Below are 24,634 nucleotides of genomic sequence, written 5' to 3' on the forward strand. Positions count from 1 at the left end.
GAAGGAACAGCTTTCCCGCACTGTTGGCAGGAGAAGGGACTCTGTTCAGCGTGAACTCTCGCGTGGGCTTTAAGGTTGACGAGCAGATCGAAGCTCACTCCACACTCGGGGGCAGGTGTGGGCCTGCGTCTTCAGGGTGAACTCTCAGGTGGCCATCGAGGTCTTCTTTTCTGCCAAAACTCTTCCCACACCGGCAGGTCAATGTTTGTCCTCCGTGAATCCTCATGTGGACTTTAAGGTTTCCGTGTTCATCCAAACTCTTTTCACACCGAGAAGGGGTTAAGTAACTTTCAGTTCCTGTTTTAGGAGCCGTTTGCAGTGAGAAAGTCTCTTTGATCTGTGGCCAACTGAAAGATTCTTCTTCAGCTTTAAAATCACGTTCAGCTTCATGTTGTATTTTCTCTCCCGTTTCCTTCAGTTCTGTGCTCTCCTCTTTCAGCGGCAGGTCTGTGATGTAAAAAATATGCCCAAATTAATAGCATGAGGAAACAGTCATCAAAATTTTATTATGAAACAGATAATTCTGGTCCTGATTGTGTTTGGTTGAACCACATTTGAAGCAGTTTAAATTATACTAAAAGTATACACCTTTGTTTACCTCTGGGTGTTGCTCAGCAGATGTAGAAGCATTTTTCATCCCAAACACTATAATCATAGACCTCATAAACTGAATTACACAATTGTCAGAGAAGATAAAAGATCCTTTTCAAACCTTAAAATTACCAAGAGAGACAAACGAGCTACTTTCCAGGTTTGTGACATCACAAACCCTGACAAACCCCGCCCCCAGAACACGCAGTTATACGGACAAGGCCATGTTCGCTGCTTCAGAGAAGTCTGCAACGCCTGCAAAACTAGGGGTGCAAGGGATGCAGTGCCGATCAATAATATTGACACCCTCAGTAAATATGAGCTTTATACGTGTTCATCTGAAGAAAAACGATCCACTGAAGCAGAAGGAAAAATACGAATGCGCTCAAGTATCAAGTGCACATATAAGTGGAAGAACTACAACGTTTTGAAAAAGGACACTTTTTGTGTTGTTGTGTATTCAACGCCTGTGTCTGAAATAATTTAATTCAATTCTTATTATCATTCATATGTAATTATTTGTGATTTAATTAATTCATGGTAAAATCAACTAATTATTTATTTGAATAATTGTTTTGTTGACAGCTTATTAATTATTTAATGTCATTATCATAACCACTCTCTGGTTGAAACATCACCAAACATGATTAATTATAACATACAGTGTTCATTGAAACCATACTTGAAGATTTTGGGGGATTTAAAGTGGTGCAAGAGAGAAGAAAAAATTAATAAAATAAACTAAGTACTTCAAGTTTAAATTAAATATCAAGAAATAAAGTGTTTTTTTCCATTCAAAAACATGATAAAATTGAAACTATAAAAAAATGAACACCCTTAGATATGCTTTAAAAATACAATGCTTTTCTTTTGTAAAGCGTGGCATTTTAATAATCATGACACGAGAAAGAAAACCGACCTGTTTGTTCCTCAGTGTCTTCTTCTTTGATTCTGAATGTTTCTTCAATCTTCACATCTTCAGTCTCTTCTTTAATAAACTCCATCTTTATAATAGAGTCCAAACAGAAAAAACTCCTGAGATCCAGACTCTTCTGATTAAGATGAGAAGAATGAAGGAAAATCAGCCCAAACTCTATCTGTTTCTCTCAATCATCTCTCTCTAGTCACTAGTTTCTGTCGAGGACTGAAGTCGTGTTTATCACAAACTCATTCTAAATATCTTGATACTTTATACTCGTTATATAAAGCGCTACAGTCAATATTAATGAACTAACTTTCCATCGCTCACTTGAACTAAAGGTTTGCTTTGAAGTGAACACTTTCTTCAGTCTAATCAGAAGCAGAGAGCGGCGCAGACCTGTGACGTCACGGCCACATGCCAAAATAAAAGTCCCACTCACAAACTAATATGAAGGTTTTTCTTTCTTTTTTGTGAGTAGTTATGGTTGTATTCTTGGTTGATTACAGACACAATTAGAACAATTACCCCTTTACTTTTCAGTTTTATTTTATTATTACTTTTTATGATTATTAATTATTTTCTCAGTAAAGTATACATTTTTTAGGTGTCCATTGAATTATTTTTATTCTGTTTTCTGATGTGAGTATAAAGCTGTTCATATTCTGTTTTTGTTTAGTTTTTTTGCTTTGAAATGATGCAACTTTGACAGTTACAGATTGTAAAAAAGGCAGGAAAAAGTGTAGCGCAAGTAACTATCTCAGGATATGTAAGAAATCTTAAATAATTTAAATCAAAACCAAATCAAAACCATTTTAGAGTGTAGATAATATACATTAATAAAGCTTTGACACACTTAACAGGATTAAATATTGTAATCTCTATTACTGTTTTTACTGTATTTTAGATCAAATAAATAAAGCCTTGGTGAGCAGAAGAGACTTCAAATTCATCTAAAACTTTTAGTGGTAGTGAGAAGAGTTATAATTTCCGGGGTGGAAAATTTTGAGTTAAATAAGCTGTTTACAGCTCTCTAACCTTCTACAGTTGAACAAAACTTTCGCCACTGTGTCAGATAGGTTTTTATTCATCTATTTGACTGGGCAAACCTAACAGGGTAGAACTTTCAGAGTGGGACAAGCAGAAGAGAACATTGCATTTATTAAACTTCTTCATTATGTCATATCGATTTACATTGTCTCTTCGGCCTTTATTCTCAAACTCTCCTTTAAGTCTTCCAAAATTATAAAAAAATACCGTGCCATTGTGACTCTCTAAGGCCATGTCTCATAACTGAGACAATATTTCTGGTAATTGTGTCTTTGGTAACATTTTATTTTTAAGGTGCCATTGTTACACATATTGCATGTACTATAATAACAGTAAAGGATATAAATAATTACATGCAACTAACTTTAAGCCAAACCTAAATCATAACCCTAGCCATACAGTAAATATATGTTGTTAATATTACAAATAAACATAAATGAATAATTACTCTGTAACAAAATACAGTGTAACCATGTCCTTCTATTTTATAATGTGACTTAATACTTTAAATTATGTATACATTTATGTCATGTTAACATATATTTTTATAATTACACCTTTATATCTTTACATTTTAATTTGTTAAATGATGTTACAATGTATAGTACAAGCTGACAACTTCATTTTTGTGACTATAATTATAAGAAATAAAGTACTGTATAAAGTGGCATTTTCCCTTTCACATTTTTGCTTAAAGGTGGAAATGGACTTCCATATGTATCTCTAGCTCCATACAGAATGTTCTTAAATCTAACCCAGAGACATTGAATAACCATAATAAACTGCAATCCCAGCATAGAGGGGTTCAGTGAATGTGGTGCTGAATGTGTATAAGTGTGTGAGTGTGAGTGTGTCTGAGACGCTGTAGAAGGACAGAGTGCCAGATGGTACATCCACATAGACACCTATTTTCTTAGGGGAGGGTGAAGGGACAGGAATGTTTTTTCTTACTTTATTGTGCCAGACAGAATAGACTGTATCACAGCAGTAAAGATTCCAGGACTCTTTATTGAGTCCAAACCGACAGTCACTCCCTTCTTTTCTGTTGATTCCTTTATTTGCCACTGCTATATGAGCCCACCCATCCAATTTAACCTCCCAGTAATGGCGTCCAGTCAGACTTTCTTTACATAGAACCTGCTCAAAGCGATCAAATCTTTCAGGATTATTAGGATATGGTTGATGCTCTTTCACACATGTTACTGTTTTGTTCCCTTCAGACAGAATGAGTTGAGTATGTGCTGTGTTTGGATCCAGTGTGAGATTACAAGCATCTGAACACAGAAAAATATATCATAATGTAAATTATATCATTATGTATATAATGACGTGTTTGTAGATGAGGACTTACATTTGCTCAGTCCCTTTACAATCCAGATATCTCCTTGAGGCTTCAACCTATACAGACACAAAAAAACAAATATTGTTCAATGCACTGATAACTAATGTAAAATGCAAAAAATTAATTTTGCATTTAAACCTTACATGCAATATCTGGTGAATCACAATACCATGTAACCCTCCTAACTTTAGACTGTCTCAAATCCTAGTAGTCTGTTTTAGAATGTAAAATAATACCCCATCTCAGTGTTGGAGAGGAGTTGCTGAAGTAAATATTAATGCCAGCTTTATACTTAAATCACACCATTTTAGTTATAGACCCTTAAAATGTGATATCACAGAGGATTTTTTTAAAATTTTTCTTATACTGAAATCTTTAAATACAACAATTTGTCTTCTTCCTCTTCTTCTTCTGCTTATCTGGGGCCGGGTCGTGGGGGCAACAGTCTAAGCAGGGATGCCCAGACTTCCCTCTCCCCAGACACTTCCTCCAGCTCTTCCAGGGGAACACAGAGGCACTCCCAGGCCAGCCAAGAGACATAGTCCCTCCAGCGTGTCCTAGGTCTTCCCCAGGGCCTCCTCCTGGTGGGACATGCCTGGAACACCTCCCTTGGGAGGCGTCCGGGAGGCATCCGGAACAGATGCCCGAGCCACCTCAGCTGGCCTCTCTCGATGTGGAGGAGCAGCGGGTCTACTCCGAGCTCCTCCCGAGTGACGGGATCTCATCCTTTCGGTCATGACCCAAAGCTCATGACCATAGGTGAGAGTAGGAACGAAGATCGACCGGTAAATCGAGAGCTTCGCCTTGCGGCTCAGCTTCTTCTTCACCATGACTGACCAGTACAGCGACCGCATTACTGCAGAAGCTGCACTGATCCGTCTGTCAATCTCTCTTTCCTTTCCTGATTCTTATCCCAGCCGCTTCACACTCAGCTGCAAACCGTCCCAGCACACACTGTAGGTCTTGGCCAGATGCAGCCAACAGAACAACATCATCAGCAAAAAGCAGAGAAGCTATCCTGTGGTCACCAAACCAGACCCCCTCCGGCCCCCGGCTACTCCTAGAAATCCTGTCCATAAAAATAATGAACAGGACCGGTGACAAAGGGCAGCCTGTCGGAGACCAACATGCACTGGAAACAAGTCTGACTTAATGCCGGCAATGCGAACCAAGCTCCTGCTCTGATCATACAGGGATCGGACAGCCCTTAGCAAAGGGCTCCTTACTCTATATTCCCAGAGCACCACCTACGGGACACCACGAGGAACCCGGTCAAATGCCTTTTCCAAATCCACAAAACACATGTAGACTAGTTGGGCAAACTCCCAGGAACTCTGAAGAGAGTATAGAGCTGGTCCAGTGTTCCACGTCCAGGACGAAACCCGCATTGTTCCTCTTGAAGCTGAGGTTCAACTATCGGATGGATTCTCCTCTCCAGTACCCTGGCATAGACTTTTTCCAGGGAGGCTGAGAAGTGTGATCCCCCTATAGTTGGAGCACACCCTCTGGTCGCCCTTCTTAAAAAGAGGAACCACCACCCCGGTCTGCCAGTCCAGAGGCACTTTCCCCCGCGTCCACGCAATGCTGCAGAGGCGTGTCAGCCAAGACAGCCCTACAACATCCAGAGACCTGAGGTACTCCGGGCGGATCTCGTCCACCCCTGGTGCCTTGCCACCGAGGAGCTTCTCAACAACCTCAGTGACCTCAGCCAGGGTGATGGTCGAGTCCCCCGGGTCCCGGCCTCTGCTCCCTCAGTGGAAGACGTGTTGGCGGGATTGAGGAGGTCCTCAAAGTATTCCTTCCACCGCCCGACAATATCCACAGTTGAGGTTAGCACGTTCCCACCAGCACTGTATACGGTGTTGGCAGGGCACTGCTTCCCTTTTCTGAGGCGTCGGACTCTTTGAGGCCGTCCGATAGTCATTTTCCATGGCCTCCCCGAACTCCTCCCAGACCCAAGTTTTTACCTGCACAACCACCCGGGCAGCGGTCTGCTAGGCCCACTGGTACCTGTCAGCTGCCTCAGGAGTCCCACGAGCCAACCAGGCCCGATAGGACTCCTTCTTCAGCTTGACAGCATCCCTTACTTCCGGTGTCCACCATCGGGTTCGGGGGTTTCCGCCACAACATGCACCGGAGACTTTACGGCCACAGCTCCGGACAGCTGCGTCGACCAAAGAGGTAGAGAACATAGTCCACTCGGACTCAATGTCTCGAGCCTCCCTCGGGATCCGGTCAAAGTTCTGGGTGGACACCCAGCTTGCCCCTCTCACTGTGGGCAACAACAGAGTAGTGAAGAGTCCAGCCCCTTTCGAGGAGATGGGGTCCAGAGCCCAAGCAGTGCGTGGAGGTGAGCCCGACTATCTCTAGACGGTATCTCTCGACCTCCCGCTACAACTCAGGCTCCTTCCCCCCAGAGAGGTGACGTTCAATTTGTTTTATGTAAAATCTAAAGTGAATTTATACCTCAAGATCATTTTGTTACAGGCCGTGGTCTCAAGATGCCATGTTTAGGGAACAACATATTTTTTATTAAGTTTAATGCGTAAACAAACATGCATGACCATAGCAACCTGGGATCAACAGTAATAGATTTATTAATATTTTATTTTGGGTTTAGAAATTATTATTCATCCCATTGCCTTGGAAGTCCATTAACTAATCACCTTTTCTGTAATATTTTGTATTTATAGAAGCAGGAACAACCAAATATTTCTACATAAGGAAGAAATACAACAAAACTGGTCCATATGCCTGACAGTTCACCCCCTCGCAAAAGTGTGACCTCGTGCGACAGGAACAACAAGGGAGGGACAGTGGGAGGGGATGTGGAATGGTGACTGGTAATGGCAAAGGGATGGCAGGAAGACAGGAAAGCAGAAAAGACGGGTGGAGGTTTGAGTGGAGGACAGACTCCTGAGAGGGACAGGGCAGTGATGATGGACAGGAGTCATGGAGGAATCAGGAGGAGCAAGGGCAGAGGGAGGAGACAGGTAGGAGCAGGAGGAACCATGCGGGGCCCAGGTCACAACCATGATGACAGGCCACTGTGTAGCCGACGTTGGGTAGAACCATGGTGGAAGAAGAGCTGATGGCTTCAGCGAGCTGACCAGTGGTGGTGGAGACTGAGGTGAACACAGACCACAGTCAATGTGCCAGGGCGACGGGGAGATTCCAGGGGGCCAATTTGGAGCAGATGGTGCCAGGGCAGATCTGGAAGGCCGCTGTGGAGAGAAGGAGGACTGGACAAAGAAGACCTCCAAGGCAGATGAGGCAGCCATCGTAGAAAGGTCCATGGAGCCATGGAGCCATTGCAGAGCAGGAAACTAAGGAGGCCCTGGCGAAGTAGCCTCTGTGGCCTTGATTGTCGACCCGGCCACTATTCTTCTGGTAAATCAGGTCTTTCGATGCCAAGAGGGTGTCTGGAGGATTCTCAGGAGGAGTGGGCTCCTGAGGGCGCACTGGAGGAGCGGGCACAGAATTGGATTTTGGATAGGGAATTGGGGCTGAAAACTCGGGTGGAAGCACCATATCCAAACATTCTGGAACATAAAGTGGCTGCTATTTATCTGAGATTAAGAGTAGGACAGCTGGTGGGCTTTGGTGCAGCCAGATGACTTGATTTGAAACTAAATGGGACCAAACAAGATAAATATGGGCATAATACATCAAACAAGGTCACGGGGACCACAAAGAACAAAGTTAAACACAAACCAAGCCCAGGATCTGTAAATCATTTACCTTCCATCCTCAGTAATTTTTTCCTGTGGAAGCCTTATATACTACAATGTCAAATCAAATCAAATCAAATCAAAATCAAATCAAATCAAGTTTATTTGTCACATACACAGACATACGTAGTACAACGTGTAGCGAAATGCTTTGGCCATCATCCCATCCACATACAGATACAAGATGGGGGTAGACATGACGGGATGACAGAAATAAAGAAGTACAGCATTACATGAGGAGAGGTGAGGCGGGTAAAAAAAAAACAACCCAGACTGTGCTTCTAAGGGACCACAGTGTGGTAACGGGAAAAAACACCTCAACAATAGAAGCACATAATTTAGAAACTTTGATAACATGTAAGACAAGGTAAGTCTGGGTAGTTGGGGTCCTCCACTGGCGAGCAGCCATCCTTCTCTGGCAGCCGTCGATGCAGCACTTGATCCAGACCCGTCTGCCAGGCAGGCGGAAAGGTGGGGGTGGGGAGTGCGGCGTCTTCACTGCCGTGATCTGCCGGGGGAGTTGTTTTCCAGCAGTGGCTTTGGCTGAGGCCAGTGCATGGTAGAGGGAGTCGAAACCAGATAAGAATGGAATTTGTTTAGGCTTGGTGCGAGTAGTCGTAAGCAATTTACCCGAACTACTCTATTGTTCATTCTTGTCCCCAAATTGATCCATTTTCCGATGCAAAGCCTCAAGCTTCCCCATGATGTTATCCAAAGCGCGGTTTGCAATCACAGTCTGAGCTCTGCCCACCGCTTCAATTTTCCCAGGCAGCTTTGTGGGGCTGTGGACAGCTGCCCTCGTTCTCTCATTTTGTCGATATACCAGGGCTATGCCCAATACGATCAGCAATAGCCCCGTAATTAAAGTTCCGAAAAGAAAGATATCTTCAATATCCTCCACAGAAAGAGGCGCCAAGCACACGAGACGCCACTTCTCCCACGCATCCATCGAATACCAACATAACAATCTACTGCTATTTATTAATGTGCTATTGATGCACAAACCTATGAATGCAAAGTCTGCCAAAGGTCACCAGAATGGGCAAGGACATTTCGCTATTTAAGCTTGATCGCAGTGGAGAACAATCTAGAATAACCTTGGCTTGCACTCAACATGCTTACTCCTTAACTAGACAAGCAGACTCTGTTCCCCATTCTACGATAGTTCTCCAAATTACTTGTGAGCATGGACAAGTCTGGCCCAGACTTAGGGAGCTGATATAATCAAGGTGTGCTCTGATTGGCCAGATATTCAATGCACTGTGATTGGCTGAATACGGCAAACATGTGGTGGAAATGTTACACCCCTTACCATAACGTGATGGTAAGGAGTGTAACTTACCATCCCGGCACTATGACACCAAAACAATAAAACACTTTACCAACGAGGTATTTGTTGCATCCAGTGGGGACATTGTTACTGATTATCACGACTTAGTCTTTTTACACCTCGAGTCTAAACATAACACCATGTCTGCATTTGTGATTGGAGAAATGACAAATAAAGCATTTTGAATAGCATGTTGTAGGTTCTTTTAATAATAAAATGTAACTTGTAAATCATTTCACGAGTTTGCACTTACATATAATTAATCATAGTAATGGTAAAAGTAAGCCTGTTTGGCGTGCTGTCAGGAGAGGGCTCGGAACTCGGTGGACTACCGAGTCCAGAGTGTTTTCCTCTTGTCCGTGAAAAGCGGACAGGGCCCGACCCGATCCCTGAGTTATGTACTTACTATTATATAAAAAAACCCAATAGACTATACATAATTATATGCAAGTAAGCCCATACCAAATCCTAATCCTCACCCTTACCATATAGTAAGTACATGTTAATTAATATTATTCAGTACTTAAATGTATAACTGCACACTGTAACATGAACACTGTAAAGTAACTTGTAATTTTGGTTTTCACTCCTGAAACTTTGTGTACAGGACCGATTGCAACATTTGAACATTGTGGAAAGTATTTCACTTCAGCATAAGAGTTTGAAAAATTAAATATCATGCTATAAATGCTACACATACTTGAGTATCTGTAGTGAAAAGTTTGGATGCTTCAGTTTGTATTGCAGCTGGACTCCTGATGGTCCTGGGTGATTGTAGCTCAGATCCAGTTCTCTCAGGTATGTGGGGTTTGAACTCAGAGCTGAAGACAGATAACCACAGCCTTCTTTTGTCACCATACAGCCAGATAACCTATAAATATACATCAATAGTCAGATTGTCTATGATATGCCAGATTAAGACATAATGGTGGACAAATAAAAAGTACTACCCATGTTCATCTACTAATATGACTCTAAATCTACAAAGAACCCCTGATCTTTATTAGCTTGGGGTTGCAAAAATCAGTTCCTGGAGGGTCTTAGCTCTGCAAAGTTTAGTTCCAATCCTGCTCCAACATACTCATGTAGTATTCAACATATTTTTTGAGGTATTTTTGGAATATCAGACAAACACCAAACCAAAGTTACAAAACAAGACTAAACACACCTAGACAGGTGTTACATGAAATGGAAATTATTGGATACATAAATTACCCAATTATTGGATACATAAATCTCCTGTATATTGAATCTGTACAATACCGCATTGCCATTACAACAGCATGGTTATTAATTATTGACATTTTGTAAGGTTGAAGGTTGTTAATATAATCATTGCTGAGGGAATAGTGTGGGAATAGTGCTTTTATGTTAAAAGTTATTGTTTATCTTAAAAGGTCATCTAATTACATATTTCATGAAGTGAAAGCTCATAAAAAGATCTGACTTGTAGTCTGTTTATTTTGAGCAATCTATGGAAAAACTTATTTGACAGAAAATTTGAAAATTATACTTTAGTAGGTCTTTCAAAATAAAATTCAAAATCCCAGACAATCCAGTCAGCAAGAAATTTTCTGCAGAAACTGCTAAGCAAAAAACTCATATCATTCTCAATCATAATGAACTACAAGTACTAAAGCATTTAACTTCATTAGACTGTATACTAAGCATCCAAGATAACAAACCTCATATATCCTTTGTTTACAGAAAGATTCCTTATTACATACCTCAGTATCTGCAGCTGACAGTTTGGACTCTTCAGTCCGCCAGAAAGCAGCTTCAGTCCTGAATCCTGCAGGTCATTGTTACTCAGATTTAGCTCTCTCAAGACACAGTTTGATGATTGTAGAGCCAAGGCTACAATTTCACAACACTGAGAACCTAAATTACAGGCATCAAAACTGAAAGAGAGTAAAACATTCATGTTAAATAAATTTGTAAAAATAAAAAAGACATTAATAAACATAAATATACCCAACGTGCTGTAAGACATGAATAACTCACAGAGCTTTTCTGCAGTTGATCACAGCTGGAATTAGTCTTCTTCTCCCCTCATCTGATGTGTTGTATTTCTTGAGGTCCAGCTCATCCAGTGGCTCCTCTGACATCTGAAGCATGTAGGAGATTGTTGAGCAGTGAGAAGGAGAGAGTTTCTTCTCTGAGTGTTTGTCTGATTTCACAAACTCCTGAATCTCTCTGGACAGAGTCTGATCTTTTACTTCCAGCAGACAGAGGAACAGATTGATGGATCTTTCAGTGGAAAGTTCTTGTCCATCTTTGATCTTCTCTTTAATGTACGTTGTGGTTTTCCTGATGGTCTCTGAGCTGTTCTCTGTGTGTGGCAGTAGATCCTGCAAGAGTCTCTGATTGGACTCCAGTGAGATGCCAAGCAGAAACCGCAGCAATAGATCTAGGTGTCCATTCTTACTTTCGATTGCTTTATCTACTGCACCCTTTAGCAAACTTTGTATTGAAACAAAGTTATTCAGTTCCTTCATAGTTGCATTTACATGGTAATAAAACACATGGAAAGCAGCAAGAAACTCCTGAATGCTCAAATGGATGAAGCTGTAGACTTTCCTCTGATGAATAACAGAATCCTTCTTAAAGATTTCAGTAAAAATCCCACAATGTGCAAAGGCATTAGTGACATCTATGCCATGCTCAATCAGGTCCTCTTCATAGAACATCACATTGTCATTCATCAGCTGCTTGAAAGCCACTTCAGCAAGTTTCACAATCACTTCTCTGTTGGACTGAAGGAGTTTCTCTGCATCTCCCTTTTCATATTTTTGATTTTCCATGTTTATCTGAGTGAGCAAGAAGTGGATGTACATTTCAGTCAGAGTTTGAGGAAATTTTGGACTCGGATCTTCTTCCAGGAGCTTCTGAAGCACAGTGGATGAGATCCAGCAGAAGACTGGGATGTGGCACATGATTCTCTTTCTGAAATATTCCTCCTTCTGAGGCTCACTGAATCCCTGAATTTCTGTCACACGATTAATGTATTTGGAGGGGATCTGATTGGCTGCTGCTGGTCTGGAGGTGATCCAGATGAGAGCAGAGGGAAGCAGCTCTCCTCTCATTAGGTTTGACATCAACACACCTACTGATGAAATGTCAGTCACATCGCAAACTTTCTGAGCATCTGAAAACATCAGTGTGATTCTGCTTTCATCCAGACCATCAAAGATGAACACAACTTTACACTCCTCATAAATCTTTGGGTCCAGATCTTGAAGTTCAGGATGAAAGTCCAGCAGAAGTCTGTGAAGACTGTACTGATGATCTCGAATCAAGTTCAGCTCTCGAAATGGAAGCACATACATGAAATCTACATCCTGATTGGCTTTTCCCTCAGCCCAGTCCAGAATGAACTTCTGCACAGAGACGGTTTTTCCGATTCCAGCGATGCCTTTAGTAAGAACAGTCTTGATTTGGTGTTTCTCTTTATATCCTTGCTCAAGTAATAGTTTAAAGATATCATTGCAGTCGATTGGAGTGTCTTGTGTTCTAGCGGTTTTCTCCATCTGTAAAACCTCATGTTCTTCATTCACGCCTTCACTCTCTCCCTCTATGATGTAAAGCTGTGTGTAGATCCTGTTCAGGAGGGTTTCATTCTTCTGGAGTTTGGTTCCCTCAAATAGTGTCTCATACTTGTTCTTCATGCTGGTTTTGTGCTTGTCTTTGCCTCTCTTCAGTGCATCATTCTCTAGTTGGTGAGAATCCTCCTGCTGGTCTGCAGTCTGATCTCCTTTTTCCACACTGCTTAAACACACACACACACACACACACACACACACACACACACAGAGACAACTAATTCAGAATAAAAAATACTTATTTGCAGCCCTAGTTGCAGCAATAAAGTACTTTGAATTAGTTACTTATTATTTATTATTATTATTATTTATTTATACTCAAAACACTCTATAAAGATTACTATTCCTAAAGTCAGCATTGTTGTATTACAAATTTATAAAAGGTTAAACACAGATTCCAATATAACAGTATATGCTGAATGTGTATTGTGATTTACATTCTAAGAGCAGGAAGCCCAAGCCCTGAGACAGTTATCTTTTGTCTTTCAGTTCTTGAACATCTGGTAGGTCAAGTGTGAATGCTAATCCTGAGGTACAACTGTGCCTTTTGTTTTAGTCTCTATAACACCTATGCATTTGAATGACACTTAGATGCTAAATAGATCAAAGATCGGAAAAGTTCCTGTTCTGGGCTAAGTTCCTGTTCTACATTTGCATACTTTTGTTTTACTGGTTTTCACCTCTGTGTACTCCTCCCACTCTGAAACATATAAACTTCAACCTAGCATGTTTCAGTTAGATTTTTTGCTTGGAGATTTCTTGAAGATTTTCTTGGGAGATTGCTTGACGATTTTCTTAAAGATTTCTTGAAGACTTCTTGCAGATGACTACAGCAACGAAATAAAAACAAACTCCTGCTTTACCAAGAATCTCCTGGTCTCTTCTTAAAAGAAGCTATAAAAAAGTTTCCAACAGTTTTGGTGCCATGACCCGGATAGAGCTGCTCATCTGAATCCAGACTGATACTTCAAGTTCAACAAAGATCTGACTCCGATCCAGACTGAATCTTTCAGTACAACTAAGGGTTGGTGAGTGTAACTCTATCCAAAGAACCATTACAGACCAGTACATGTAAACCTCTGCGCCATCAGAGAAGAGTTAACAAACAGCTGTTGGGTTTGGTTAACTAGGTTATCCTCTAAAAATTAATTTTAGGGAAGAATTGGTTATCCTCTGTTTCAGACAGGGAAGGTTAGCATTACATGCTAATAGTTTGTGTTATCCTCTGTTTTAGGCAGGGAAGACTTTGTTATCCTCTGTTTTAGGCAGGTAAGATTAGCATTACTTGCTAATTGTTTGTGTTATCTTCTGTTTTAGGCAGGGAAGATTGGCATTACTTGCTAATATTTGTGTTATCCTCTGTTTTAGGCAGGGAAGATTAGCATTACTTGCTAATTGTTTGTGTTATCTTCTGTTTTAGGCAGGGAAGATTGGCATTACTTGCTAATATTTGTGTTATCCTCTGTTTTAGGCAGGGAAGATTAGCATTACTTGCTAATTGTTTGTGTTATCCTCTGTTTTAGGCAGGGAAGATTGGCATTACTTGCTAATTGTTTGTGTTATCCTCTACTTTGTTAGAGAAGGTTAACCATAGTTGATCTGTGTTAACAAGTGTACACTCTGTTGATCAGAGACGTTAAGTGTTGTACTTGTGTAAGTAACAAAAACAAAATCTAACAATGTTCAAAAAGAATGCTAGACTGATTCCCACAACTGAAAAAGGTGGTCTCACAACTCCTTTGTGGTCAGATAGTGAATTCAAATCACTTTTAGGCATGCAAATGAACCTTATAATTACTGAGAAAGTTAGACAAAAGCTAACTCGGAAATATAAGATCCATCCAGACAAGACTTGGTCTGTAGAGGAGTGTAAAAAGGTTTTAGGAGCATGTTTACTTGAAGCATGTAAGGAGCATGTAATTTGAAAGGCATTATCTGTTGCCACAGGGAATTTGGCTTAGCACTAGCTACACAACAATCTCAGCGCATCTCAGAACTAGAGGAATAGAACCAAGAGCTATGTGCTAGAATATCGGCTTTGACAAAAAATTTAAACCACAACAAAGATTCAGAAAAAACTGAGGTGGAAGTTAGTCAGCCTGATAGCACATATCCTGACTTGCAAGCTTTCTTTGAAACTGAGGTGCCTGTAGATTCGGTGAAGGTATGTGATGTTAGGAGAAGATCTCAGGGAATTGAGGCAATTGAAAGTGTTCCACCCAACACTTCTGTTGTCCAGGTCCAAACAATTGCAAACATGCTTGGACCTAAAGAATCTCCCAGAGCTTACCCTCACCTACATGGGAAAGAGACTCTGATGTTAAAGCCAGAGTAAGGATTGCAACAGCATCTTTTAAGGTCAACACTGAGAACAGGCAGAAATTTAAATGTCTCTGATTTTCACTCCTGCTTTACCAAGAATCTCCTGGTCTCTTCTTAAAAAGAAGCTAAAGAAAGTTTCCAACAGCATGTAATGATTGTCCTTTTTCCTTAGTGTGACATATAGTGAAATGACATCTAAAATTAGATTTTGGCTTGATTTTGACTGGATAGATGGAAGATAGGTGTTGTTTCCAAAATGGTGGCAGATTTGAACGCAGAGAAAAGGCATATAATAACTTACATATTTCAGACACTGGATCAGTATTTAATGTGAAAAAATTCATTTATTCTTGGTATGTAATGTCATAAATTAGATGTAATTGAGGTTTATCCATAGATAATTTCTATTCATAGATAATTATTCATATTCACACATTAATTAACATGTTAACAGTTAAATAACTAATTTCATCTAGAATATTAATACTCACATAGGACCAATGGTTCAGGCAAACCCATGGAATTTTTACTCCTCACAGGTACACAAATTGATTCTGGAGATCCCTCTTCTGTCTTCTCTCCAAGATTCATTTTGTCACTCATCTTTTTGTCCATTGATTAGGCCTACCAATACATACTTCATAAATGAGCGAATTTGCTTCATACATACTAGAGACTGCATAAAGTAAGTTTTTTTTTTGAACAACTGAACAACTTGAACAACTGGTTTACTGTGAGTATGTAAACTATAAATAGTCTTTAAACAGGAACGCACAAAAACCACACCTATTTAATATGTCCACAAGAAATAAACAAATACTTCATTATAGGCCCTGGTGTGCGTGTGTGTAACTGATTTTAGCACTACATTCTACAGTTTACAATCTATTCAGTATCATTTAGAAAATGTTGTTATAGACTATAAAATTGTATCACTTTTACCTATTATATTTAAACTCTCTCTCTCACTCTCTCTCAAAAAATTATATATAAATATATATAATAAACATAAATCATAAACATAATCATAAAGTATGTACTTTGCCAGAAATATATGTGAATCAAGCTAGAGAATTCTAAATAATTTCAGGTCAAAACCTGCATAAAATGATTACGATTGTGGTTAAGAATTGTCTGTCTGGTAATCATATTTTATAAAATGTAAGTACCACTGAAAAAATTAATATGCTAGATGCACTTTTCACTGTTTTACAAGTCTAACACAAAGATGTCTGGATAATAATCTATGATATTAGCACAGTTGGCACACATGAATCAAGCAAATTCTACACAAATGGCTTTAAAAACATATTTATAGTTGGTTTAAACTGTCCAGTAACATGTCACATAGCTTTAATCATACGTACCATGAAAAATATCCTGCTGGTTAATGTCGATTTTTAGACTCGTTCTTTGCTGATGTTAAGTTGCAGCATGCTTTTGCTTTCAGTTTTTGCTGCTCAACCTGTTCTACCTGCTGTAGGAGGAGGAGTTTCATGAACCAATTTGCAAAATGAGCATAACAGAATCCAACAAAATGGATGTTTGGGAAAAGAAAAATGTTTTTCATTGTGGTTCAGAGCAAAACATAAGCTATTATAATAAGTTTGGTTGAAGACTAAATTGCACTAAATTGGTTACCAAAGAATTATTACATCATTGAATGTGTTACTGTGAACAACCTTTAAATCACAAATGTGTAAATGACGATACATAGTCAGCCGGTAATGCAGAGTAAAGTTCTATAAGCAAGGAAAAATATGATGTATGCCAAACAACAACAACAACAGTTGCTAAAACAGTCTAATCTGGTTGGTTTGTTTTAGCTGGTCATCTAGCCTGATCGTAGCCTTGTTTTAGAGAGATTTGAATCACTTCTGTACCTGATCAATCTGGTTTTAGCCAGTCAGGCTAGGAGACCAGCTTGACAAAGTCAGCCAGGATAGCATACCAGCATAACCCTTGAACACCGCTTGCAGAGCTATGTCCGAATGCTCATATTTCTAAGAATTTTCTTGATTTTTCTTAGAATCTTAGCACTAAGACTTTTTATGTTTTTTCTGTTTCAGATAAATGCTTTTCTTTTGAACTTTCTATTCGGCATATAATCCTGAAAAAATGTACACAACTGTTTTTAACATTGAGCAATTATCGGCACATTATGATTTCTGAAGGACACTGAAGACTAAAGTAATGATGCTGAAACTTCAGCTTTGCCAACACAGTAATAGATTGCACTTTAAAATGTATTCAAATCAAAAAAAAATAAATATAAAGAAAAGGGGTCTAAGGAAAAGATGGATTAATCTAGATTGTTTGACGAATAAAGGGCTTCCATGGATTCCATAGATGAAAAATCACAAACCATGACAGAAATCTTACTACAAAGGCACAGATTGCATCAGGAAGCTTGCCCACCGTTGTGGAGAGAATTTAAGGGGCATTTTTGTCTTGTTTCTAGTCAAAATATCAAAAATTTCTTAAATCAAGATACTTTTACTAGATAAGCAAAATGACTTTTACTCTTGTTTCTTGTATGAATGTACGAACAGAAATCGCACATAGGTGTAAAATCTATGAACTTTTTACAATACATTCCACTGGTCCAAACCCCACATCTCAGATCCGTAATAAAGTGTAGATGCAACCAGGCAATCGAACAAATACAAGGATTGATTACAGCTCATTTTATACTTACGAACAAACCTTAACAAGGACAGCATCGCTTTCTTGCCTTGGCTTGCTAAAAGTTGTTGGGTTTTTCAGCTTGACAAACTTGGCATAACCACATGCCCAGAAATTCATGACAATTAACCACTTCAATCTGTTCACCAGTAAAATACCATTTTTTTAAGTTCAAATCTTTAATGTCGTATTGCAACATGTACAATTAGCCATATCACCAGCATATAACAAGATCTGTACTTATGTGATACATTCAATTTGAATACCTTCTTCAAAATAGTTTTATATATGTGTTTAAGAAAAGAATAAACGAAACTGGATTTAGATAGATCTCAATTCACTGAAAACCTTTCCAACAATGCCTTTCTCAATGAGAGTGAAATACAAAAGATTTTGCCAAACACGGTCAAAAGCTTTAGAGAAATCAATAAATATATAATACATCCTTCCTTTTGATTTGTAAAAAATATTTCTGAACTGCAACTGTAAAATAAAAACATCCCCTATTGTAGAAGAACCTGACCTATATCTTGCTTGTTATTTACTTCCACATAAGAAACTAATCTCCAGTTCAATTTATAGCTGAATTCCTTTCAGCATCTCAATAATAATACCATCCGGTCCAGGGGACTTTCTCATAGACATAATAGCTTTACTATTATCTAAAATTTCAACTTCATTACATAATGCAACTTCACGGTTATTCACATAAACTGTGACAAACTTTCAAAATCAGCATTTATATTACATTTAGACTTTTTTTTACATTCTAGCCACTTATCAGGTGTGATATTATTAGACTGTATATTATTACACCTCACATAACTTAATTTTCTTCCACAGCGGAATAGCTTTTTAAGTTTACCCTATGGTAAATTGATCTTTTGTATTGAATTCTTCAATTTGGCACATGGTTACATGAAGCATACAGTATACCTGTAGGTACCGGCATTAACTCTTTTTCTCTCATTGTTGATTATGTTTGTGGCTGAGTTTCTTCTGTAACATCACTTCTACCAGCCTCCGGATCTCCATTCTTTAGGAGAGAATTGATTTCATGTGATTCCACTTTTCTCTGAACCGATTCATCGTCTAGAGTTTTACTGGCGTTCTGTGTTTGAAATAAGAAAGGGGTTTTAAAAATAAAAGTCAGGACAGTTGTTTGATATGATGAACATGGTGTGAAATAAAGTGATATGTGGTCAAGTATGATGAACCATACTCCGAATTTGTGCTCTGCATTTAACTCTCCCAAATGCACACGTACACACACATTGTGTTTTCATGTTTTATGAGGACTCCCCATAGGTTTAATGTTTTTATACTGTACAGACTTTGTGTTACTGTTTTTCACCTAAACCTACCCATTACAGGAAACTACCGTTTTGTTAGATTTTCCAAAATGTAAATCCTGTATGTTTTATAAGCTTGTTTCTTCATGGGGAAATTTGGTCCCCATAACATCATAAATACCAGGTGTGCACACACACACGCACACAGCAATATTGCATATATACCATTTTATTTTAGGCTGAAAAATGTATTATAGTAAAATGGAATGTTGTTAGTTCATAAGTAAATATATTTACGATGAATTTATGATGAAATGATTAAAACAACACATACCTGACAGCACTGCAAACACTTCAGGTTAGAAAACCCTGCGTTAAAAGCAGTGAGAGGGACAGATATTTTAGTCGGTTTAAGCACTGTTTATTGGCTGATTCCTAGATTGAGCATTCAGAGTATTCATGCATGTCAGAATTACGCTGATCATCAGATCCAGATCTCTGTGAAGGAATCTACTGATGCGGTTGAGTGTGTGTGAATAGAGAAACTTAGCGTAACGCGCATGTTGACTAAAAGAAATAAAAATACTTTAGCCATGAATTAAATACATTTAAAATCAAATCAGATAACGGATTAATACAAATGCGCCATGATCATCGTGTGGCATTTTAGCAATGCATTTCAATGGCGTTTAAAATGATCCATTGCAAAGAAAATTTAAACGTAAAGGTTATTAATTGGGTTTGAATTTGCTATGAACACAGTTGTACTTACAAGGTCCAAACATGATGAAAATCAGCAGAAAAAACGTGAAGATGCTTTCAGATGAAAATACAACGACTCTCAGATCTCCCACTGCACGTTCTCCGTTAACTGAAGGTAAGGACACGCATGTTATACTAGAATAATGAATAGAATGTAAATGGTAAATATAAAAGCAGAAATATGATGGCGTCCGCTCACCTGCATTCACTATTAGTTCAGTCATCAGTGTAACAGCGCTCAGCAAAACCACAACTACTGATCCAAACACATGAAATACTTTCTTCACGCTGAGGGTCAGATCTGTAAGAGATTTAAAATTAAAATAATAATAACAACAAATAAAACTATATGGTTAGTTATTCAAACACTTGACCATAACAGTCATATCACACGGAAGTCAGGCAATACACCCAAGATGTATTTAAAAATGACGAAGATAATATAATATAAAGTTAATGATCAAGACTGTACCCAGATCTTTATTCACGTCAATGTAGATTGTGCTCATCCACAGTATTTTGTGAAATATAATCATACAGAGCCATCCTTTCCAATCTGAAGACAGATTTTTTATTAATAACTTCAGTGAAAGGTGAAATGTTATATTGAAAAGCTCATTTACAAGTAAAATACCTGTACTTTACCTCGATCCCTCATCAGCACTGTTACGCAAAAATAGACCACCAAAACAGCTATTATAAACATGTAGATTATCCATAAGATATTAGCGAGTAAATTTGAACCTGAAAAAGACGCAAATGCTTTCATTCAATAAACCGATAAAAATAATCTAAACCTTTACAATAGTGTTCCCTGTGTAGCTAAGTGAGTAAAAATAAAGTGTACATTATCAGTTTTATAATAGGTTCTATATTATAGAATATATTTCTATTTCACCAAGACCGCATTGATTTGTTTAAAATACGGTAAAAGCAGCAATGAAATAGTTTTACTATTTAAAATGTTTTTTTTGTTTTTTTTTAATGGTTTCTCTGATCAAAGCTACATTTTCAACATTAGTCCTAAAGTCAGCATTGTTGTATTACAAATTTATAAAAGGTTAAACACAGATTCCAATATAACAGTATATGCTGAATGTGTATTGTGATTTACATTCTAAGAGCAGGAAGCCCAAGCCCTGAGACAGTTATCTTTTGTCTTTCAGTTCTTGAACATCTGGTAGGTCAAGTGTGAATGCTAATCCTGAGGTACAACTGTGCCTTTTGTTTTAGTCTCTATAACACCTATGCATTTGAATGACACTTAGATGCTAAATAGATCAAAGATCGGAAAAGTTCCTGTTCTGGGCTAAGTTCCTGTTCTACATTTGCATACTTTTGTTTTACTGGTTTTCACCTCTGTGTACTCCTCCCACTCTGAAACATATAAACTTCAACCTAGCATGTTTCAGTTAGATTTTTTGCTTGGAGATTTCTTGAAGATTTTCTTGGAGATTGCTTGACGATTTTCTTAAAGATTTCTTGAAGACTTCTTGCAGATGACTACAGCAACGAAATAAAAACAAACTCCTGCTTTACCAAGAATCTCCTGGTCTCTTCTTAAAAAGAAGCTATAAAAAAAGTTTCCAACAGTTTTGGTGCCATGACCCGGATAGAGCTGCTCATCTGAATCCAGACTGATACTTCAAGTTCAACAAAGATCTGACTCCGATCCAGACTGAATCTTTCAGTACAACTAAGGGTTGGTGAGTGTAACTCTATCCAAAGAACCATTACAGACCAGTACATGTAAACCTCTGCGCCATCAGAGAAGAGTTAACAAACAGCTGTTGGGTTTGGTTAACTAGGTTATCCTCTAAAAATTAATTTTAGGGAAGAATTGGTTATCCTCTGTTTCAGACAGGGAAGGTTAGCATTACATGCTAATAGTTTGTGTTATCCTCTGTTTTAGGCAGGGAAGACTTTGTTATCCTCTGTTTTAGGCAGGTAAGATTAGCATTACTTGCTAATTGTTTGTGTTATCTTCTGTTTTAGGCAGGGAAGATTGGCATTACTTGCTAATATTTGTGTTATCCTCTGTTTTAGGCAGGGAAGATTAGCATTACTTGCTAATTGTTTGTGTTATCTTCTGTTTTAGGCAGGGAAGATTGGCATTACTTGCTAATATTTGTGTTATCCTCTGTTTTAGGCAGGGAAGATTAGCATTACTTGCAATTGTTTGTGTTATCCTCTGTTTTAGGCAGGAAGATTGGCATTACTTGCTAATTGTTTGTGTTATCCTCTACTTTGTTAGAGAAGGTTAACCATAGTTGATCTGTGTTAACAAGTGTACACTCTGTTGATCAGAGACGTTAAGTGTTGTACTTGTGTAAGTAACAAAAACAAAATCTAACAATGTTCAAAAAGAATGCTAGACTGATTCCCACAACTGAAAAAGGTGGTCTCACAACTCCTTTGTGGTCAGATAGTGAATTCAAATCACTTTTAGGCATGCAAATGAACCTTATAATTACTGAGAAAGTTAGACAAAAGCTAACTCGGAAATATAAGATCCATCCAGACAAGACTTGGTCTGTAGAGGAGTGTAAAAAGGTTTTAGGAGCATGTTTACTTGAAGCATGTAAGGAGCATGTAATTTGAAAGGCATTATCTGTTGCCACAGGGAATTTGGCTTAGCACTAGCTACACAACAATCTCAGCGCATCTCAGAACTAGAGGAATAGAACCAAGAGCTATGTGCTAGAATATCGGCTTTGACAAAAAATTTAAACCACAACAAAGATTCAGAAAAAACTGAGGTGGAAGTTAGTCAGCCTGATAGCACATATCCTGACTTGCAAGCTTTCTTTGAAACTGAGGTGCCTGTAGATTCGGTGAAGGTATGTGATGTTAGGAGAAGATCTCAGGGAATTGAGGCAATTGAAAGTGTTCCACCCAACACTTCTGTTGTCCAGGTCCAAACAATTGCAAACATGCTTGGACCTAAAGAATCTCCCAGAGCTTACCCTCACCTACATGGGAAAGAGACTCTGATGTTAAAGCCAGAGTAAGGATTGCAACAGCATCTTTTAAGGTCAACACTGAGAACAGGCAGAAATTTAAATGTCTCAGATTTTCACTCCTGCTTTACCAAGAATCTCCTGGTCTCTTCTTAAAAAGAAGCTAAAGAAAGTTTCCAACAGCATGTAATGATTGTCCTTTTTCCTTAGTGTGACATATAGTGAAATGACATCTAAAATTAGATTTTGGCTTGATTTTGACTGGATAGATGGAAGATAGGTGTTGTTTCCAAAATGGTGGCAGATTTGAACGCAGAGAAAAGGCATATAATAACTTACATATTTCAGACACTGGATCAGTATTTAATGTGAAAAAATTCATTTATTCTTGGTATGTAATGTCATAAATTAGATGTAATTGAGGTTTATCCATAGATAATTTCTATTCATAGATAATTATTCATATTCACACATTAATTAACATGTTAACAGTTAAATAACTAATTTCATCTAGAATATTAATACTCACATAGGACCAATGGTTCAGGCAAACCCATGGAATTTTTACTCCTCACAGGTACACAAATTGATTCTGGAGATCCCTCTTCTGTCTTCTCTCCAAGATTCATTTTGTCACTCATCTTTTTGTCCATTGATTAGGCCTACCAATACATACTTCATAAATGAGCGAATTTGCTTCATACATACTAGAGACTGCATAAAGTAAGTTTTTTTTTTGAACAACTGAACAACTTGAACAACTGGTTTACTGTGAGTATGTAAACTATAAATAGTCTTTAAACAGGAACGCACAAAAACCACACCTATTTAATATGTCCACAAGAAATAAACAAATACTTCATTATAGGCCCCTGGTGTGCGTGTGTGTAACTGATTTTAGCACTACATTCTACAGTTTACAATCTATTCAGTATCATTTAGAAAATGTTGTTATAGACTATAAAATTGTATCACTTTTACCTATTATATTTAAACTCTCTCTCTCTCACTCTCTCTCAAAAAATTATATATAAATATATATAATAAACATAAATCATAAACATAATCATAAAGTATGTACTTTGCCAGAAATATATGTGAATCAAGCTAGAGAATTCTAAATAATTTCAGGTCAAAACCTGCATAAAATGATTACGATTGTGGTTAAGAATTGTCTGTCTGGTAATCATATTTTATAAAATGTAAGTACCACTGAAAAATTAATATGCTAGATGCACTTTTCACTGTTTTACAAGTCTAACACAAAGATGTCTGGATAATAATCTATGATATTAGCACAGTTGGCACACATGAATCAAGCAAATTCTACACAAATGGCTTTAAAAACATATTTATAGTTGGTTTAAACTGTCCAGTAACATGTCACATAGCTTTAATCATACGTACCATGAAAAATATCCTGCTGGTTAATGTCGATTTTTAGACTCGTTCTTTGCTGATGTTAAGTTGCAGCATGCTTTTTGCTTTCAGTTTTGCTGCTCAACCTGTTCTACCTGCTGTAGGAGGAGGAGTTTCATGAACCAATTTGCAAAATGAGCATAACAGAATCCAACAAAATGGATGTTTGGGAAAAGAAAAATGTTTTTCATTGTGGTTCAGAGCAAAACATAAGCTATTATAATAAGTTTGGTTGAAGACTAAATTGCACTAAATTGGTTACCAAAGAATTATTACATCATTGAATGTGTTACTGTGAACAACCTTTAAATCACAAATGTGTAAATGACGATACATAGTCAGCCGGTAATGCAGAGTAAAGTTCTATAAGCAAGGAAAAATATGATGTATGCCAAACAACAACAACAACAGTTGCTAAAACAGTCTAATCTGGTTGGTTTGTTTTAGCTGGTCATCTAGCCTGATCGTAGCCTTGTTTTAGAGAGATTTGAATCACTTCTGTACCTGATCAATCTGGTTTTAGCCAGTCAGGCTAGGAGACCAGCTTGACAAAGTCAGCCAGGATAGCATACCAGCATAACCCTTGAACACCGCTTGCAGAGCTATGTCCGAATGCTCATATTTCTAAG

The 24,634-nt window shown here is 38.3% G+C and overlaps 3 protein-coding genes across 12 annotated transcripts in view; 1 reads left to right on the top strand and 2 right to left on the bottom strand.

Annotated features, from left to right (window-relative positions):
* The window catches only part of LOC122331563 (putative mediator of RNA polymerase II transcription subunit 26), a 274,294-nt gene that overhangs the window by 45,815 nt on the left and 203,845 nt on the right, over window positions 1-24,634 (top strand). The window lies entirely within an intron of this gene.
* On the bottom strand, window positions 198-16,376 carry LOC122331518 (NLR family CARD domain-containing protein 3-like). Of its 2 annotated transcripts, none has more exons than XM_043229001.1 (8): window positions 16,255-16,376; window positions 15,379-15,511; window positions 10,968-12,728; window positions 10,691-10,864; window positions 9,664-9,834; window positions 3,912-3,958; window positions 1,511-3,834; window positions 198-447 (listed from the first exon to the last, which is right to left on the bottom strand). In XM_043229001.1, the coding sequence occupies exons 3-7, from the start codon at window positions 12,629-12,631 to the stop codon at window positions 3,311-3,313; spliced, it is 2,580 nt and encodes an 859-aa protein (XP_043084936.1). In that variant the 5' UTR covers window positions 12,632-12,728; window positions 15,379-15,511; window positions 16,255-16,376; the 3' UTR covers window positions 198-447; window positions 1,511-3,310. The 2 variants fall into 2 exon arrangements, with proteins under 2 accessions (XP_043084936.1, XP_043084937.1); XM_043229002.1 differs by having other exon boundaries at window positions 10,968-12,731.
* Window positions 17,733-24,067, bottom strand: LOC122331588. Of its 2 annotated transcripts, XM_043229140.1 has the most exons (8): window positions 23,994-24,067; window positions 23,116-23,248; window positions 20,272-20,370; window positions 20,099-20,182; window positions 19,826-19,927; window positions 19,637-19,735; window positions 19,199-19,233; window positions 17,733-18,683 (listed from the first exon to the last, which is right to left on the bottom strand). In XM_043229140.1, the coding sequence occupies exons 2-8, from the start codon at window positions 23,237-23,239 to the stop codon at window positions 18,549-18,551; spliced, it is 678 nt and encodes a 225-aa protein (XP_043085075.1). In that variant the 5' UTR covers window positions 23,240-23,248; window positions 23,994-24,067; the 3' UTR covers window positions 17,733-18,548. The 2 variants fall into 2 exon arrangements, with proteins under 2 accessions (XP_043085075.1, XP_043085076.1); XM_043229141.1 differs by lacking the exons at window positions 20,099-20,182; window positions 20,272-20,370.

This window comes from Puntigrus tetrazona, unplaced genomic scaffold (genome assembly GCF_018831695.1).
Source record: "Puntigrus tetrazona isolate hp1 unplaced genomic scaffold, ASM1883169v1 S000000001, whole genome shotgun sequence".
Classification (NCBI taxonomy): domain Eukaryota; kingdom Metazoa; phylum Chordata; class Actinopteri; order Cypriniformes; family Cyprinidae; genus Puntigrus; species Puntigrus tetrazona.

Bases quoted from the DNA above. Each gene is read 5' to 3' on its own strand.
- LOC122331518 (XM_043229001.1), bottom strand. From the start codon at position 12,631: ATGAAGAACAAGTATGAGACACTATTTGAGGGAACCAAACTCCAGAAG. The intron at 9,835-10,690 runs GTATGTAATAAG...GTATATTTATAG, and splicing joins TGTCAGCTGCAGATACTGAG to GTTATCTGGCTGTATGGTGA. The intron at 3,835-3,911 runs GTAAGTCCTCAT...TTCTGTGTTCAG, and splicing joins TGTAAAGGGACTGAGCAAAT to ATGCTTGTAATCTCACACTG.
- LOC122331588 (XM_043229140.1), bottom strand. From the start codon at position 23,239: ATGGACAAAAAGATGAGTGACAAAATGAATCTTGGAGAGAAGACAGAA. The intron at 20,371-23,115 runs GTGAGTATTAAT...CGTCTTTTTCAG, and splicing joins GCCTGAACCATTGGTCCTAT to GTTCAAATTTACTCGCTAAT. The intron at 19,736-19,825 runs GTGAGCGGACGC...CCTTACCTTCAG, and splicing joins TGAACTAATAGTGAATGCAG to TTAACGGAGAACGTGCAGTG.